At 40.3% G+C, this 15,287-nt stretch overlaps 2 protein-coding genes across 2 annotated transcripts in view; both read right to left on the reverse strand.

The window, feature by feature from the left end:
- LOC116047581 (extracellular calcium-sensing receptor-like) overlaps window positions 1–15,287 on the reverse strand; it is a 79,353-nt gene that overhangs the window by 39,772 nt on the left and 24,294 nt on the right. The window lies entirely within an intron of this gene.
- LOC116047580 (extracellular calcium-sensing receptor-like) lies at window positions 9,204–13,704 on the reverse strand. Its single transcript, XM_031296468.1, has 8 exons — window positions 13,607–13,704; window positions 12,770–13,064; window positions 12,377–12,666; window positions 11,803–12,095; window positions 11,076–11,281; window positions 10,720–10,941; window positions 10,204–10,327; window positions 9,204–10,110 (listed from the first exon to the last, which is right to left on the reverse strand). Exons 1-8 carry the CDS (start codon window positions 13,663–13,665, stop codon window positions 9,212–9,214), a joined length of 2,388 nt encoding a protein of 795 aa, XP_031152328.1. The 5' UTR covers window positions 13,666–13,704; the 3' UTR covers window positions 9,204–9,211.

The following is a 15,287-nucleotide window of genomic DNA, read 5'->3' on the forward strand; positions in this document are numbered from 1 at the left end:
AGTCTGTATTTACTGTGTTTGTTTCTCTGCAGGATGAACTTGATGAAGTTGTCAACACATGGAATTCACACAAAATGAGACCACGATCAAGTTATGATGCGGTGTCGGGTCGGCCATTTGTGTTGATGTACTCATTCCCAGAGTTGCACAGTGCTGAGGATAAACTGAAACCAATTGCCATGGATGAAGTCACTTTGTGTATGGAAGAGTGTACTCCTAAAGGCCTGTGTTGTCTCCTAATGGAGGAGAAAGGATGGGATGCTCCAGCAGATCAACTTGATGCAGCTGATCTGTACATCATGTTAAGAGAGGAAATACAGAAAATGATTTGATCTGTTTAAGATGAATGAATGTTGGATGCAAACAAAATGCTAACTCTTAAGAGATGAAATTAGAAAACTACAATTCAAGACCCTTAATAAAAGTAGCAAAATTGTAGTTACATTTTTATTTAAAAAAAGTAATTAGTCAGTTTAAGTTTTTTTCTGCAAAAAATGGGGACAAATGAAAGTTTTAGGTACTATACTATACGCAGTGAGGACAATTGAGGAATAAACTGGGTTCTAGAGCTTGTAAGCAGTGAAATAACTTAAGATGGTTTAAAACAACCCACCATGTATATTAAGTTGTTTTATTTTGCCAAATATGTATCAATAAAAATATAGGCCTTGCTATTCCATGTGTTCCTAAGAAATGTTTGACCCCCAGCAACACCATTTCCATGTTGTATTTCTCTGATCATCGTGCATCTACTTTTAAAACTTTCAGCATAACTGTTTTAGGTTTTGTGTAAGATCAGCTCTTTCTAGGTAAATTGCTAGCTCTGTTTAATTGGTCCTAGTTGACACCTTGCACTGGTTGACTTGTTTTTAATCCCAGTTGAATGATTTTTTTTCACACTTGTATGACTATAAAACACTTTGTAATATTCTTGAACTGTATTTTAAACCTCCTTTACCCCATCACTTTTACCCATATGGACAGAGAGCTTCATCAACATTCAATTGAATACCTGAATACAAATGTGAAAAAGTAACATTTTATTAACATTAAAATTTCATATTAAACATTTTATTGGTAATACAATAAAAAGATGGTTAAATCTCATAAGCACATAGCCTGGTCTGTAAAGTGCATATAACCAGAATGACTTGACTTTTTAAACTAACATTTGACTATTAAAAGTAACATTTAACATGTTTACAGTAAAGAGGCTTTAAAAGAAATCTCAACTAAAGAGATGGTCACAAGCTAAAAGTGCATGAACACCACATGACCAATTCTACATAATAAATGCAGTATATGAAGCATACAATGTTATATTGATGCTTTAAAAAATAAAATATATATCCTTAACATTGTCTCATATAGCCTCTATCGATGCATGCTTATGAAAACCTGCAAAGCTATATGCCAAACTTGCTTTTAGTAACAAAGAAATACCTTCTCATATTGAATTCAATTTGGAACATGGATTCCTAAACAACTACAGCCCTTTGGCGTTGCTAGTATCAAATGTGTTGATCCACAAGGTAATGTAAGAACGCAAAATTATCAGACAGCATTGTATAGTGCATGTGCAATATCAAACAGTAAATGTATCCAAATTAAAAGCCATCACTTTTGCTGCTCACAACAATTCTTGCAATGCCGGATTTGGATGACTTAATCAAACTTTCTTTCAGTAACAAAGTAATATTTGCAATTTTAGCACATACTAATCAGATAGTAATAAGTAAACTTTAAAGACAATTTGTATCAGACATTGTCTGTTCAGAAGGAATAAACATTCCAACATGACATCACAAGATACCATTAAATAGGTTGATTAACATGGCGTGGTATCAAGACAATATGACATCCAAGAAAACATACACTTCAGATTTGCTTTCACTAACTAGGAAATTGTATTTTAACAATAATCAGCAAGTATTTAAACTTTAAAGACCTGAATTCAATTGAATCCAGCAAAGACATATAATGCAACATTTTGCAAACATGGCTAATGCAAAACTCATGGGTAAAATTGTACAGACTGGGAAATTAACAATAGTGTTGAACAACTGCCAGCCTTACTTTTAGATTATGTATGGTTGTAATTACTTAAGACTTAAAAAAAATTGGTCGAGATGAACTAGTCTGACTAGAATAATGCGCTTGCTGGTCCAACATGACATTCCAGCCAATAGTCAGATGTGGCTTGGCTACACTTTTGGCTGAAATGAAATAGTTGTTTACACACAACTTTCACATGGGTCATTATTTTGCAACTTACAAAACATCCTATAGCTGATATAGCTGACTGCATGAAGCAGTGATGAAGCATGCCACAGTTGTTGCTGCTGTTGGAATGGAATCCTTAACTATGATATGATTTATGACTTCCTTCTGTTTTGTAGTCAAATCAACATCAAATTTCAGCAGCTTGCAGACCTTTTTGTGGTTGGTTGCAGGTCAGAGAACAACTTGGTCAGTGCTTCTGGACTGAGAGAGAGATGATGATGATGGGTGATCTCCCTCCAGCAGTCAATAACAAACATGGGTTTTTGGACAAGTGCGATATTTCATCAACTATTGTAGGAAGAGTCTCCGCTGTGATTCTCCTTCTACATTCATAGCTGTCTAGAACTTCCACAAGATCATCACAGTCAACTGCGGACAAATTACCAGATTAACAGATCTAGGGGAATTGGGAGGAATGAAGCTCAATCATTTTAAATACAATGGTTCAAAAGCAAATTGACAGGTTAATTTATTCTAAGGAGTAAAATACCTGTGCATAGATTTATATGAACTTGAAATCATACCATGTCTGCCAGTAACTTCGTACACTCCTTGTCATACTCCTTTATTTGCTTAATTTAACTTCTATTTGTCCACAGCCCAGTTTAATTGGTGGATGAATTAACTTGTGATAATCCCAGATGTGTGGCATACTCGTTTCTAAAGTGTTTGTACCTAACATTACAAACAAAAACTAGTTTGAGGTATTTGTTGACTTTGCAACTCGGTCGCAGTGCGGAGACCGCTTTGTTAGCTTTGGCCATTGTTTTATACAGTCTATGGATGAAGCATCATAACATCGAAAACCCTGTTCGCTGGGGACAAGTCGGCGTAGGGACCCGTTGCCAAAATCTTGGCCTTATCACCAGGAACAAATCGGCACTGGCCCTCATCATGTTAACATGTTAACACGCATTTACTTGTGAAGCATAGCAAATATATAATGACAAACTGAACTGAGCGTTGAATAGAACAAGCGCTAAGTCTCACGCTGTTATGTTCACTGGCTGGCTATTCAGCTGGTTATTTTTAGTCAGGCGCTAATGTTACTTTGTATGTGCATATATTAATTTCCCCCCCGGTAACGCCTCTGTGAACAATAAATCCATGTCTGAAATAATCTAGCTAACGTTAGCAGCCGGTGTGCAGCCTGCTATGCGCTTAACTGTTACAGCTGATATATTAGCTCATTTGTTTTTAGGATTCCTTCAGTGTAGACCGTTCAGGAAGTCAAATTATCACAGAGGCCGTCTACTTTACAAAACACGGTCGTTAAAACATTAAAAACACTAAAGAATGCAGTTTCATACTAAAAACGAGTGTCTCATCAGGACACTGGACGTCAGAAACATGCAATTAGCTTAAAAACATGCTACTGTTGCTAGCTAACTCCTGTGTGCATTTCATATCTGCAGCAGTTCCATAGTTTTTACAAACACCAGGCACCACACCAACGTATAATTCTTCTTTTCTCACCTTTTGTGCTTCCAGTAATGAAATTGCTTCATCTGGGACCCCTCGACTACACAAAAACTCACTTAAATCCCACATGTTTGAGTTTAAAGTCAGAATTCTGAGAATAACGTCAGAATTCTGAGTTTGCAGCCCAGCTGCAGCCCAGTTGCATGGCAGTTCGTGAAATGGTAACGTTCCAATTTCGTGGTGACCACCACCTCGTTTCCCTGTACACGAATCAATAGATCAAAATAACATGACCATTTCACGAACTGCCGTGAGACCGGGTTGCTCCATCAATGAAATAGACATTAACAGGCTATCTAAAAGTCAGAGCCCCTGCAAAGCAGTCTCTCCCTCCACCCTGAAGCACTGTGCTAATCAGCTGTCTTTGGTGTCCACTGACATCTTTAACACCTCACTGGAGACATACCTTATACCACCCTGCTTGAAGTCCTCCAACATCATCCCCGTTCGCAAAAAAACAAGGATAACAGGACTGAATCATAATTAAATGATGCCACCAGCGAACGAATGAATGTATCAAACAACATTGTTTTGTTAAAAAACTTCATCACCATGAATTGGCCTGTTACTGATCATAAGGCCCATGTCATGTGGATTGTGAAGGTGCTTTACAATGACAAAAAAATAATATCACACTTTAATAACTGCAGAAACACATTCCTCACAGCCACTCAGTGCAGGAGGCAGTGCACTGCTGGTATTTCAAAGAGAGGGAGCTCATTTTCGGCCTACATCATAGAAATTGTCCATTTATTTATTTGTAAATTCTGCTCTGCGTTCCTTTTCAAGAAAATGCTCTGTGACCATGTATGCATCTTGTCCAGTGACTTGACCAGTGTCCTCTCAATGGCCAGCAGAGCTAGGCTGCATGAACGGCCTTGGCCCATTGTGTTACGGGTGTAGGACTTGAGCCGCTTTAAACAGGAGAAGCTCCTTTCTACACCTGCAGATGTAGCTCCAATTGTTGCCACTAATAAGAACAGTTTGTAAAGCTGAGGCATTGCATTGTCCAACTCCATGTCTTTAAGAAACACAAAGTAATCACACAGCTTTCCCCTGTTACCCTACAAATCCTGATCTGAATACAAGACTTGAAGTTCAGATCTCAGTCTCCCTGAATCAAAGTGATGGCCATAACTTTTCAGGACACTTTGGAAGGCCTCTTCTGGAAACACTTGTCTGATGTCATCACATTTCCCTTGATTGACAAATTCTAAGAAGAGCATACTTTCCAAATTTGAAAAACGTCTTGGAATCTGCTCCAAGATGTTACCAAGAATGGCCAGGTACAGATTTCTGTAGCGCTCTTGGGGATCCTGCAATTGGGTCAGACGGCGCTTTCTCATGGGCTCATCTTGTGGGTCTGATGTGAGATCTGCTGCTTTGGCATAAACAGCTTGGAAAGCCCCCTCTGACCTCTTCTCTTAGACAAATGCAAGAAGCGACTCAATTCTTCTCTTGCAGTAAAGAACATCCATAGCCCTCTGCTGGACAATATCAAAGACCACATCAGTCTCAGAGAAGATTTGTTCATATGTGTACAACATGAACACAAACTCAAAATCCTCCAGTTTCCTCACAAAGCCTTTGGCACAATCCAGTGTATCATCATCCATTGTCATATCTGCAGTGATGTTATCAAATGTCTGCAGGAGGCCATCATAATTGTTTTCTCCTCGAGCGGCTGTCGTGGTGCCGGTGTTGTGGCTGAGGCGGTGCTCTCAAGGAGGCGAGTTTCCGCAATCTCTCTCGGCCGCTTGGTGCATGTCGGTTGTGGCGGTCATGGCTTTGCCGATCTCAGTTGCCAGCTCCGGGGGTAGCGCCCCAGGCTTAGTGGCTATGGCGGCGACAGCAGAGCAATGTTGTTCTGTGCCACGATCCCTTGGGCTGCACACTGGTGCGAGCGGTCAGTGACCTGGACACAAACCTGGTCCCGGGGGGACGGTGGTGTGGGCTTCCGGTGGCCGAAAAAAAGTAGCCTTCAGGAGCAGGTTGGAAGCTAGGCTCTGCTCCAGAGGCGGGACCGATGGGAAACATGTCTCTGTGTCGCCGTGGACCCTGGTGAACAGGGCCATAGGGGAGCGCGTCTGGATGGCGGCTCCTGTACGTAGACGTCACTGCTTAGGTGTCTGCAAGCAGGTCCTCCTGGATGCCTCTCTGATCTGCCACCTTTTTGATGATGTCCGGTAGATCCATAAAAAGAGCCTTAGTGGTGGGGAGGGGGGCCGCCTGATGCGGAGGAGAAAGCCGCCGCAGCGGGGCTCCTGCCCGCTCAGGAGACGGAGAGAGACACAGTGGTGGGACTCCGTCTTCCCTCTCTCTCTCCAGCCCTCCCAATCGGGAGGGGGGACAGCCTGCAGAACCGTCTTCGGGGGGATCTGAGTCAGCGGACTCGTGCCCACCAAAGAGATCCCCTTCCGGGTTGTTCGCTGGTGGTATCCTTACCTTACCTGACTGTCTGCCCGGCTGCCATTGCCTACCGCTACAGTTCCTCCGTTGGTTCCGTCAATCGGTACACTGGTGAAAATAGGGAGCAGGGGTCTCATTTATAAACGTGGCGTACGCACAAAACGGGGCTGAAAATGTGCGTATGCCACTTCCCACGCAAAGATTGTGATTTATAAAAAACAAACTTGACGGGAGAATGTGCGGTCCTCCACGCAAACTCTGACCCATTCGTACGCACATTTTGAAGACAATGGGCATTGGCGACGCAGATGGTGAGGAGGTGAACTGAAGTCAGACTGCAGAAAGTAAATGTGGAATAACGATTACTCTATTTTCTATTTTCTTTTTTCAAGTATTTATGTCTCACACAAATTATTTCACTCCATATCATCCACGTTATCATGAAGATTAAATCCAGCAGTGTAACATGGAAGGTAAGTATTTTTTTATCTGATCTAGCATAAGTATACAGCATGGTAAGTAACACAAGTAAGTATTAACATAGGAATGTACAGCTCAGCTTAGCACAGACCTCAATAGGAATACTCTTTCAAGCTAGCTGCTAAGCCGAAAAGTGAAGCAGGCCACAGAAGACTCTTCCTGCTTTGTGGATTGGGGGTATGAAGAACAGAGTTGATTGTGCTAAAAATAACATGAGGTTTATGTTATTTTTTTGCAATAACATCAGAGAGGTATTTAGCCTTTTCAGCTTTAACAGTTCTTTGATAATTACGCCAGCTATCCTTTAGGATATCGTAAAATACCTGCAATTTATGTTTTTTCCATTGGCGCTCAGCTTTCCTACACTTTTGCCTAGCAGCTCGAATTAAGTCATTTATCCAAGGTTCAGAATTAGGTTTGGAACGCCTGGGTTTTAGTGGTGCAATTTTGTCGAGAATCTTTCTACAGGTGAATGAAAAAGAGGAAATCAACTCATCTGTACCCAGACAAGCGGAGGACCCTATAGTCTCCATAACAACATTAAACGTTTCGGAGAATTGAGCAGCAGTAGCAGGTTTAATCATCCTGCAGAAATGAGGCGGAGCAAATTGCTTAACAGTATTGCTGGGAAGGGAAACATCAAATGAAACAGGTGCATGGTCAGAAAAGACAGCATTGTGTATTCCTCAAGTGTCTGTAGTAAAAGTGTCGATAAGATTTAAAAAATTTTTAGCCAGCAGAGTCGTAGGACAGCATACATGAATGTTCATATCTCCTACAATTAAGATCCGGTCATCATTCGGCATGATTTCAGACAATAATTCAGAAAAATCTCCGATGAAGTTCTTGTTGTATTTAGGAGGTCGATAGATAAGTGCACACAGAACAGGCTAAGATTTGCCCAATTCAAAAATTGTTAATTCAAAACTCGAAAAGGTAGTCATTGACAACTGCCTGCAGTTGTACTTATCCTTAAAAATAATGGCAAGTCCTCATCCTCGACCAGTAGTACTCGGTGAGTTAAAATATGTGCAGTCAAGCGGTAAAAGTTCAGAAAAAGAGCAGTAATCGGTACCAGCCAGGTGCCGGCAGGATCCAAGGCACGCCAGGAAACATAGCGATCTTGAAGCGAACAAAAGTGACGACAGGTTCCAGGGGCAGGATAATCCGCTAGCTGGCTGCTATGTTTCCCACAGTGTCTAGAGCGACTTCTCTGGACAAGGGAAGCCGGATTGCGTATGAGGTGAGCAGGTATGTTCAGTAGGAAAGGAGGGAGAAAAGTTTTCTGACCACCCCAATCACAATTGGGTGACTTCTCCAACGCAAGACAGTAGTCAAGCAGCGCTTGGCGATCATAAACTAGCAGAGAGTCAATATATTACATAAACAGTGACACAAACAGTAAAATCACAAACAATTTGCCCTGCACCAGACAGCCGGCCACATACACTGGTGCCATCTTGGTTTATCTAAGTTAATGGCCATGTATTTCCAACACCTCATCATTCAGAGAGCTAACTGTTCAGCAGATCAATGAAGTCCTGTATCAGCACTTGAGACCATTGCTTTACAAGATCATTTGACCATTTAATGTTCAGTATGATGTTTTTCACAGTTGGCTGTGCTGCCACTATGTGCAGTATTGTTTCTGCCAAGTCAGCGACTTTGTCCTTGGGAAAGCAGAGTAGTTTTTTTTTGTTTTTTTTTTACTGAAAATGCTTTTTACATCTCTTACAGCACAGTCACCCACAATCAGAATTTGAGGCCCAGTCGTTAGCTTTGCCAGTAGCCTTTTGAGTTAGTCTCAGTCCTTAACCCGGACAGCCTTACCCTCTGCAGCAGTGGTGCAAATCTGTTGTCCAGTTGCACACTCGATTGTTGGGGAGGTTTTTGTTGCTAATTTTCTCTTTCCCAGCTGTTCACGGCTGTGTCCTACTAAGTGCTTGAAGAGGTGCTCTGCCTCGATGACAATGAAGGCAAGCAGGTCATATCACAAATCTCAGGGTGCTGTGCTCTGCTTGTTACTCGTCCTCCCATTTCCCAAGGTTTACTCTTTGGCTTTGGTGTTAGGCTTTGCACCAAGAGAGTTCCAGGGAGGACTACCACTTTTTTACCACTACCACCATTTATTGGTGCTACCTAGCCATGTGTTATTCTTTAAAATTAATTTTATATTGTATGATGCTATAACTGAGCTTGCTCATTCTAAATCAAACTTAGATTGATTGAGTGAACTTGTTTATTAATCCTACAAAAATATTAAAATAGTAATGATATAACCAAAATATTGAGACAAAACTCAGTACCACACATTTTTGTCATGCATTTTTACTTTATTTATTCACATTATTTTATATTTTCAGTTAAATGATGAAAGACTATTTCTAAAATGAGACATATTAAAAGGATATTCACAAAATGACCTTACAATTAGGAAAATATTTAATGTAAAAACAAACTTGTGAATATAAATATTTGAATCCACAAGGTAAAGACTATGCACAGCATAAGCTGTATAATGTATGTTGCCAACTTAACTATTTCCAGAATCTTAGGATTAATCTTTGTTCATTAAATATTTCTTGGTGTTCTTCTCGGGCTTAAACAATATGATGAAACACTTTGGAGCAAATATACACAGTATTAGTCCAAAACTGGAGGCCAGAATGGCAAATATCTCCACAGCCACAGTAAATTTTCCAGGAGAGCTGAGATATGCAGGAATAAATGTGATCCAGACTGCACAGAATATCAGCATGCTGAAGGTAATGAGCTTGGCTTCATTAAAATTATCAGGTAATTTCCGAGCTAGGACAGCTAACACAAAGCAAAAGACAGCCAGTAGGCCTATGTACCCGAGCACAGTCCAGAACCCAATAGGTGAGCCTAATGCACACTCCAGGATGATTCTCTCTTTGTATATGGTTAGGTTTTTCATTGGAAAAGGGGGGCTAAGAACCAACCAAATAGTACATATTAAGACTTGAATAAGCGTGAAAGACATTACAGTCATTCTTTGCTGTGGCGGACCAAACCATTTCATCATATTACTACCTGGGAGTGTAGCTTTGAAGGCCATTAACACTACTATTGTTTTTCCAAGAACACAAGACATACAGAGGACGAAGGTGATTCCAAACGCTGTGTGGCGCAGCATGCAGGACCATTCGGAGGGTTCTCCAATGAAAGTTAATGAACATAAGAAACATAGAGTCAGGGAGAAGAGCAGCAGGAAACTCAGCTCAGAATTGTTGGCCCTGACAATCGGGGATGTTCTGTGGCGATAGAACACAGCCACTGTTATAATGACCAGACAGGCACCACCAACTGAGAATGCAGCCAGGATGATTCCTAGGACCTCGTTGTAGGAAAGAAACTCTACAGGCTTGGGGAGACAAGTGTCTCTCTTTACATTAGGCCAGAACTCCTTGAGGCAAGGAAAACAATCAGAGGAATCTGAAAAAATAAAACAAAAAGGCCTTTTAGCAGTTGTACTGTATATTGATCTTGTACAGTACATCGGCTATGGATTAGGAGAAAAACAAATACCTGTAGCATTACTAATCTCTCCCTCAGGACACAGTATACAATCGTAACAGCAGATGGGTTTTCCTTGCTGCAGCACTTTACGAGTTCCTGGAGGACAGCTGTCAGTGCACACTGACACAGGAACCTGGCACATAGAGAGAAACAAACTCATACATATTCATGTATGCCCTAAAGCTCTGAGGATTAAAAGATAGGTATTTATTTATTGAACTACATTGACACATTTACATATTTATTTATTTATTTATTTATTTATTTATATATTTATTGCCTCAATTGTTTATTTTAGGATGTATTCTATAGCCATATTAATTTATTTATGAATGTATTAATTTATTTAATATTGAATACACTAATTCTGAAGTAGATTACATTGTCAGTAGCCTACTGGTTACAAGCAGGCTCGGTAGTGATTGGAGGAACAGTTACAGTGAACAAAAATTCTTTCAATGTACACATATCAGACCCTACAAGATCACCATATTTATGTAAAAGTATTGCTTTTGGGCTGCTTACTTGTGTGCCACCACCCACCCAGGTGAGGTTTCTGTTTATTTGGAACTTCTGGCCCACCGGCAGTGATGCATCGTATTGCCCTACTGTCACCAACTTAATGCTGCCACTCTCACTTTTTTGCCAGTTAACCAGGTCGAATCTGGCCACAGGATCACTGTTGGCATCAAATGACACATCATAACCATTTCGGGAAAAATTTACTTTTTTCAGCTGAGTAAGAACCTGTAAAGATGAAATAAAGGAAAACAGTGAGGGACAGCAAGGAAATAACATCAAATACAACAAATATTTTATGTCAGAAAAGGTACATTATGGAAAAAAAAGGGAATTGGCGTTTTCACTTATTCTCAACTGACCTCTTTGGACTCTATCCTGGCGAATTTGTCACACTGAGTTGTAGAATTTGTTTGCTGACACAGTGCTTTGTGAATGGCATGAGCTATTGCATAAACAGCCTTGTATACCATGTTAGTGATCCGGAGCTGAGATGTGTCAGTGTACGGGCTCTGGAGCGTCTTTATGTCTTCAGTTCCATCACATAATCTCTTGTCTACAGCTGCACCTAAAACACATGACAAAGGCCTTGACAATAATATGTAATATTACATTATTATTCTTCCCTATGTGTTTATTATTAGTCTACCTCCAGCAGGAGGGTTATGTTTTTGGTTCAGTTTGTTTGTATGTTTGTCAAGAAGAGTATGGAAAACAACAGGCAAAGCACTGTATTGCAGATTTGCCTTTTTGTTTTTAAATTGTTGCTGTTTCAGTTTGTATCTGGATATATATATATATTTTTTTTAAATCTTTATTTATGCTAGCTCACGTCAACACAAATCAGTCATCAGACATTTAAAAAAGGCAACAAATTAATTTAATTAAATACTGACATGATCTGCCTAATGTATTTAAAATAAATTATATGATCTGATATCACTGTCAGTATGATAGCCTCAATAGAACTAGAAACAAAGGAAGCTCTACTCAAACAATAAAAAAAAAAAAAAATAAAAAAAACCCACGACCACAAGGACACAACTGTGGGTGCCTCTCTTATGTTAAACATAAATACAAATGTCTCACTTTTTCCCAGCCTGCAGTTGAATGCATCCTCCCAGAACTCAGTAAGCACTGGAGAGGCAGCCACTTTAGAAGGAGAGAGATCCAGCAAGAAGTCTCTCAGACCTGGGATGACAGATTTCTGAATGCCAAATCCGATGGCTCCAGCACAGAAGCTGAACCTCAGTATGTCTGGATCGGTAACCCATTCACTGCCTATCCACTGGCGAGGTGGAAAAGGCTCGAGTGACAGCTCTTCCAGCAGGATCATCTGCTCTGCAGAGGATGTAAATGCCACAACAACCATAGCTGTCGACCTGGAGAGGCATTTAAAATAAATACAGTATACGTTTTAAAATAGCTATCAAGTAACTAAACACAAACAAAGATGAGATAGCTTATATGACACTTTAGCAGGTTATTTGGTCTGACTGACCATTTTTATAACAATATCAGTAATGCATGAACGTGATGAAAAAAAGAAACATTTCCAATTTGCCACTGAACATAAAAAAAAATCGTCCATCTTACATTTACAGAACATTTTTGTTGTGCTTTTGTGTGCAGAAGGTCAGTGTCAACAAAGGGAACATCAAACCTGCGGATAACGTCAGCTACTTTCTGGATCCTGCTACGTGGGTGGGTCCGATAGAAAGATTCTGAGTATTCCACACAGATCCCCTCTTTGCGTGCTGCGTCCAGAAAAGACGCCATACCATTATTGCCATAATCCGAATCTGACCGGACAGCACCTATCCAAGTCCAGCCAAAGTGTTTTACCAGCTTGGCCAGCGCGTCAGACCGGAACAGATCACTAGGAATTGTTCTGAAGAAATTCGGGTACTGCTGCTTATCGGACAGACATGCACAATTGGCAAAGTAGCTCACCTGAAGGAAAAGAACAGGGTAAATATTAACAGGACACACAAAAATATCAGCACTGCATGGTCTCAATTCCAATTTTCTTTCTCCAGAAATTCAGAATATTTACTTGAGGAATGTTGAAGGGCCCGATGATGCGCGAGATACTGATGGATGACGTGGACTCAGAATCACCAACGACAGCCATCACCATACCAGATTGTGAGCAATTGTCACCGGTGTAAAACCCCGGGTCCAGGCCATTTAAAAGCTGGAATGCCACATGCACCGCCACGGGCACCGAGGAACACGCGTCATAGATGTGATAACCGAGTTTGATTCCCGGCAGCAGCTCCGTGCTGTTGTTTATCTCCTCGATGGCGAAGATCATTGCGCGTGAAAAGCGCAGTTGACGGGTGTTAATGCTGCACACAGACACTCAAGTCTCTTAATCAAGGACATTCACAAATTAGAGAAATAGTTGTAATAATAAAGGGAAATTGCAATTCATAGTTATTGACAATGCCTGATAGCTGCCCATATGTGAAAATACAAAATACTGTACAGGCATCAAAGAGTGCCTGAACACCAAAATTCAAAAGATTAAATATGAGTCAAAAATGTACAAGAATCCTATTGCACAGTTAAAAATAGTTATAGTCAATAGTCTTAATTTGTTTGTATCTTCTTAAATATATATAAGTCAGTTGTTATACAAATACATTTTCAGTTAATATTCAAAAATGCTTTTTTTCATGTCAAACTCGGATTTGTAAATGTGTGAATATGATACCTGCAATATATATGACTCAACACTGAATTGGCACTTTATGTGAAATATAGTTTTTTTTTGTTCAGTCCAGCACAAAAACCTGCAACACAATCGTAAGTACATGATAAAAGCACAATATTTCTATCACCACACAGTCTAACATCCTCTTATCCTCCACTTCACCCTCTTACTAACCTTCCTGTACATCTTAGTGGCTCAGGCACGGTGACGTAGTTATGCTTCACTGTGTGCATGTAGTAGTGTATATTGAAAACACCACCAATAACGTAGTCACCATCCATTGAGAACACAGGGAGACGAGTGGTACTCTGGAGCTTACAATTCACTGATGAAGCCTGAGTGCTGACCCCAGCACCAGTCCTATCCTCTGTAAGCCCAGTCCTTTGTTTAACATCATCCTCAGAACCATTCAAGGCAAGAGCTGAGTTCAGCTCACACAAACCCAGAGACAGGATCAGGCCAACACAGAGAGTAGAGATCTCCATCCCTCAACTGTGAGCATGTGGGCATGTGTGTTTTATAGATTTTCAGACCAAACCTTCCCTCCTTCTACTGTTTGCATCAGAGAGAGGATGGCCTTATCCAGTCCTACCGTTTCATCTATTTGGCTTTGCTTTAGCTAATATTAGAATTAAGCCTAACAAATGCACACCTTCAACCCTATTTAAAAAAATTGCAGATACAGAAATAATTTTTAAAAGAAAATAATTTTATAATAAATGAAAGTGTATGTTGTGAATTTAGACTTAATTTATTCACTTCATTTTTTATATTTTCAGCCCATGATGAAAGAATATTTATAAAATACAACGTCAACATTAAAAGGACAAAAATATTAAAAGCAAAAATAACCTATTTTAGACAACAAGGTGAAGACTTTGTTGGATGTGCACAGCATACATACTGTATGTTGCCATCTTAACTATTTCCAAACCTCAGATGTCTTAGGATTGATTTTTGTTCATTAAATGTTTCTTGGTGTTCTTCTCTGGCTTAACCAATATGATAAAACACACAGCAAATATACACAGTATTAGTCCGAAACTGGAGGCCAGAGTGGAGATCCACAGCCACAGTAGTCAGGGAGAAGAGCAGCAGGAAGCTCAGCTCAGAGTTGTTGGCCCTGACAATTGGGGATGTCCTGTGACGATAGAACACAGCCGCTGTTATAATGGCCAGACAGGCACCACCAACTGAGAATGTAGCCAGGATGATTCCTAGGATCTCGTTGTAGGAAATAAACTCTGCAGGCTTGGGGAGACATGTGTCTCTCTCTGCAATAGACCAGACCTCCTTGGGGCAAGGAAAACAATCAGTGAAATCTGAAAAAAGAGGGCTTTTAGCAGACATAATTAGGGCCTGAGCACTAACAACGTCGGTCAGCGAAGGCACTATTGAAATTGTTCTGTTCATTATTCTTAACTTAAATAAATCACAGTTTTGAGGGGCCTAACATGCTCAGAAAATTATGAAACTTTGCACACACATCATAAGTGGTGAAAATTGACATCTAATACGGCTCTCGAGCTTGGCAAATCGGCTCTATAGTGCCCCCTACAAAATTACAAAAAAGTAGCCCCCACAGTGCCTTTCACCTAAATGTATGGAAATGTATCATGTCCAGACTTACAAGCCATGCACTAAACCCCACAGGAAATCAGCCATTTTGAATAAAAATGCATTTTTTTGGACATCTTTGACCATTTGCAGGCATTGTACTTTAAGAAACTCCTCCTACATTTTGAAGAATGTGAGATTTCATTAAACATAATTGTCGTGTCGACACAGCAAACTTCAATATTACCTAATGAAACATGAAGTTGTTGTAACTTGAAGGTACATTGTCCAATCTGCC

This window comes from Sander lucioperca, chromosome 5, assembly GCF_008315115.2.
Source record: "Sander lucioperca isolate FBNREF2018 chromosome 5, SLUC_FBN_1.2, whole genome shotgun sequence".
NCBI classification, from domain to species: Eukaryota; Metazoa; Chordata; class Actinopteri; order Perciformes; family Percidae; genus Sander; species Sander lucioperca.

What these genes read in the sequence shown, in the direction of transcription:
- LOC116047580 (XM_031296468.1), bottom strand. Translation starts at nt 13,665, where the DNA reads ATGCACACAGTGAAGCATAACTACGTCACCGTGCCTGAGCCACTAAGA. An exon ending in CCACTAAGATGTACAGGAAG is followed by an intron (nt 13,065 to 13,606) that starts GTTAGTAAGAGG and finishes GTCTGTGTGCAG; the next exon opens with CATTAACACCCGTCAACTGC. An exon ending in GGGTGGGTGGTGGCACACAA is followed by an intron (nt 10,328 to 10,719) that starts GTAAGCAGCCCA and finishes TCTATGTGCCAG; the next exon opens with GTTCCTGTGTCAGTGTGCAC.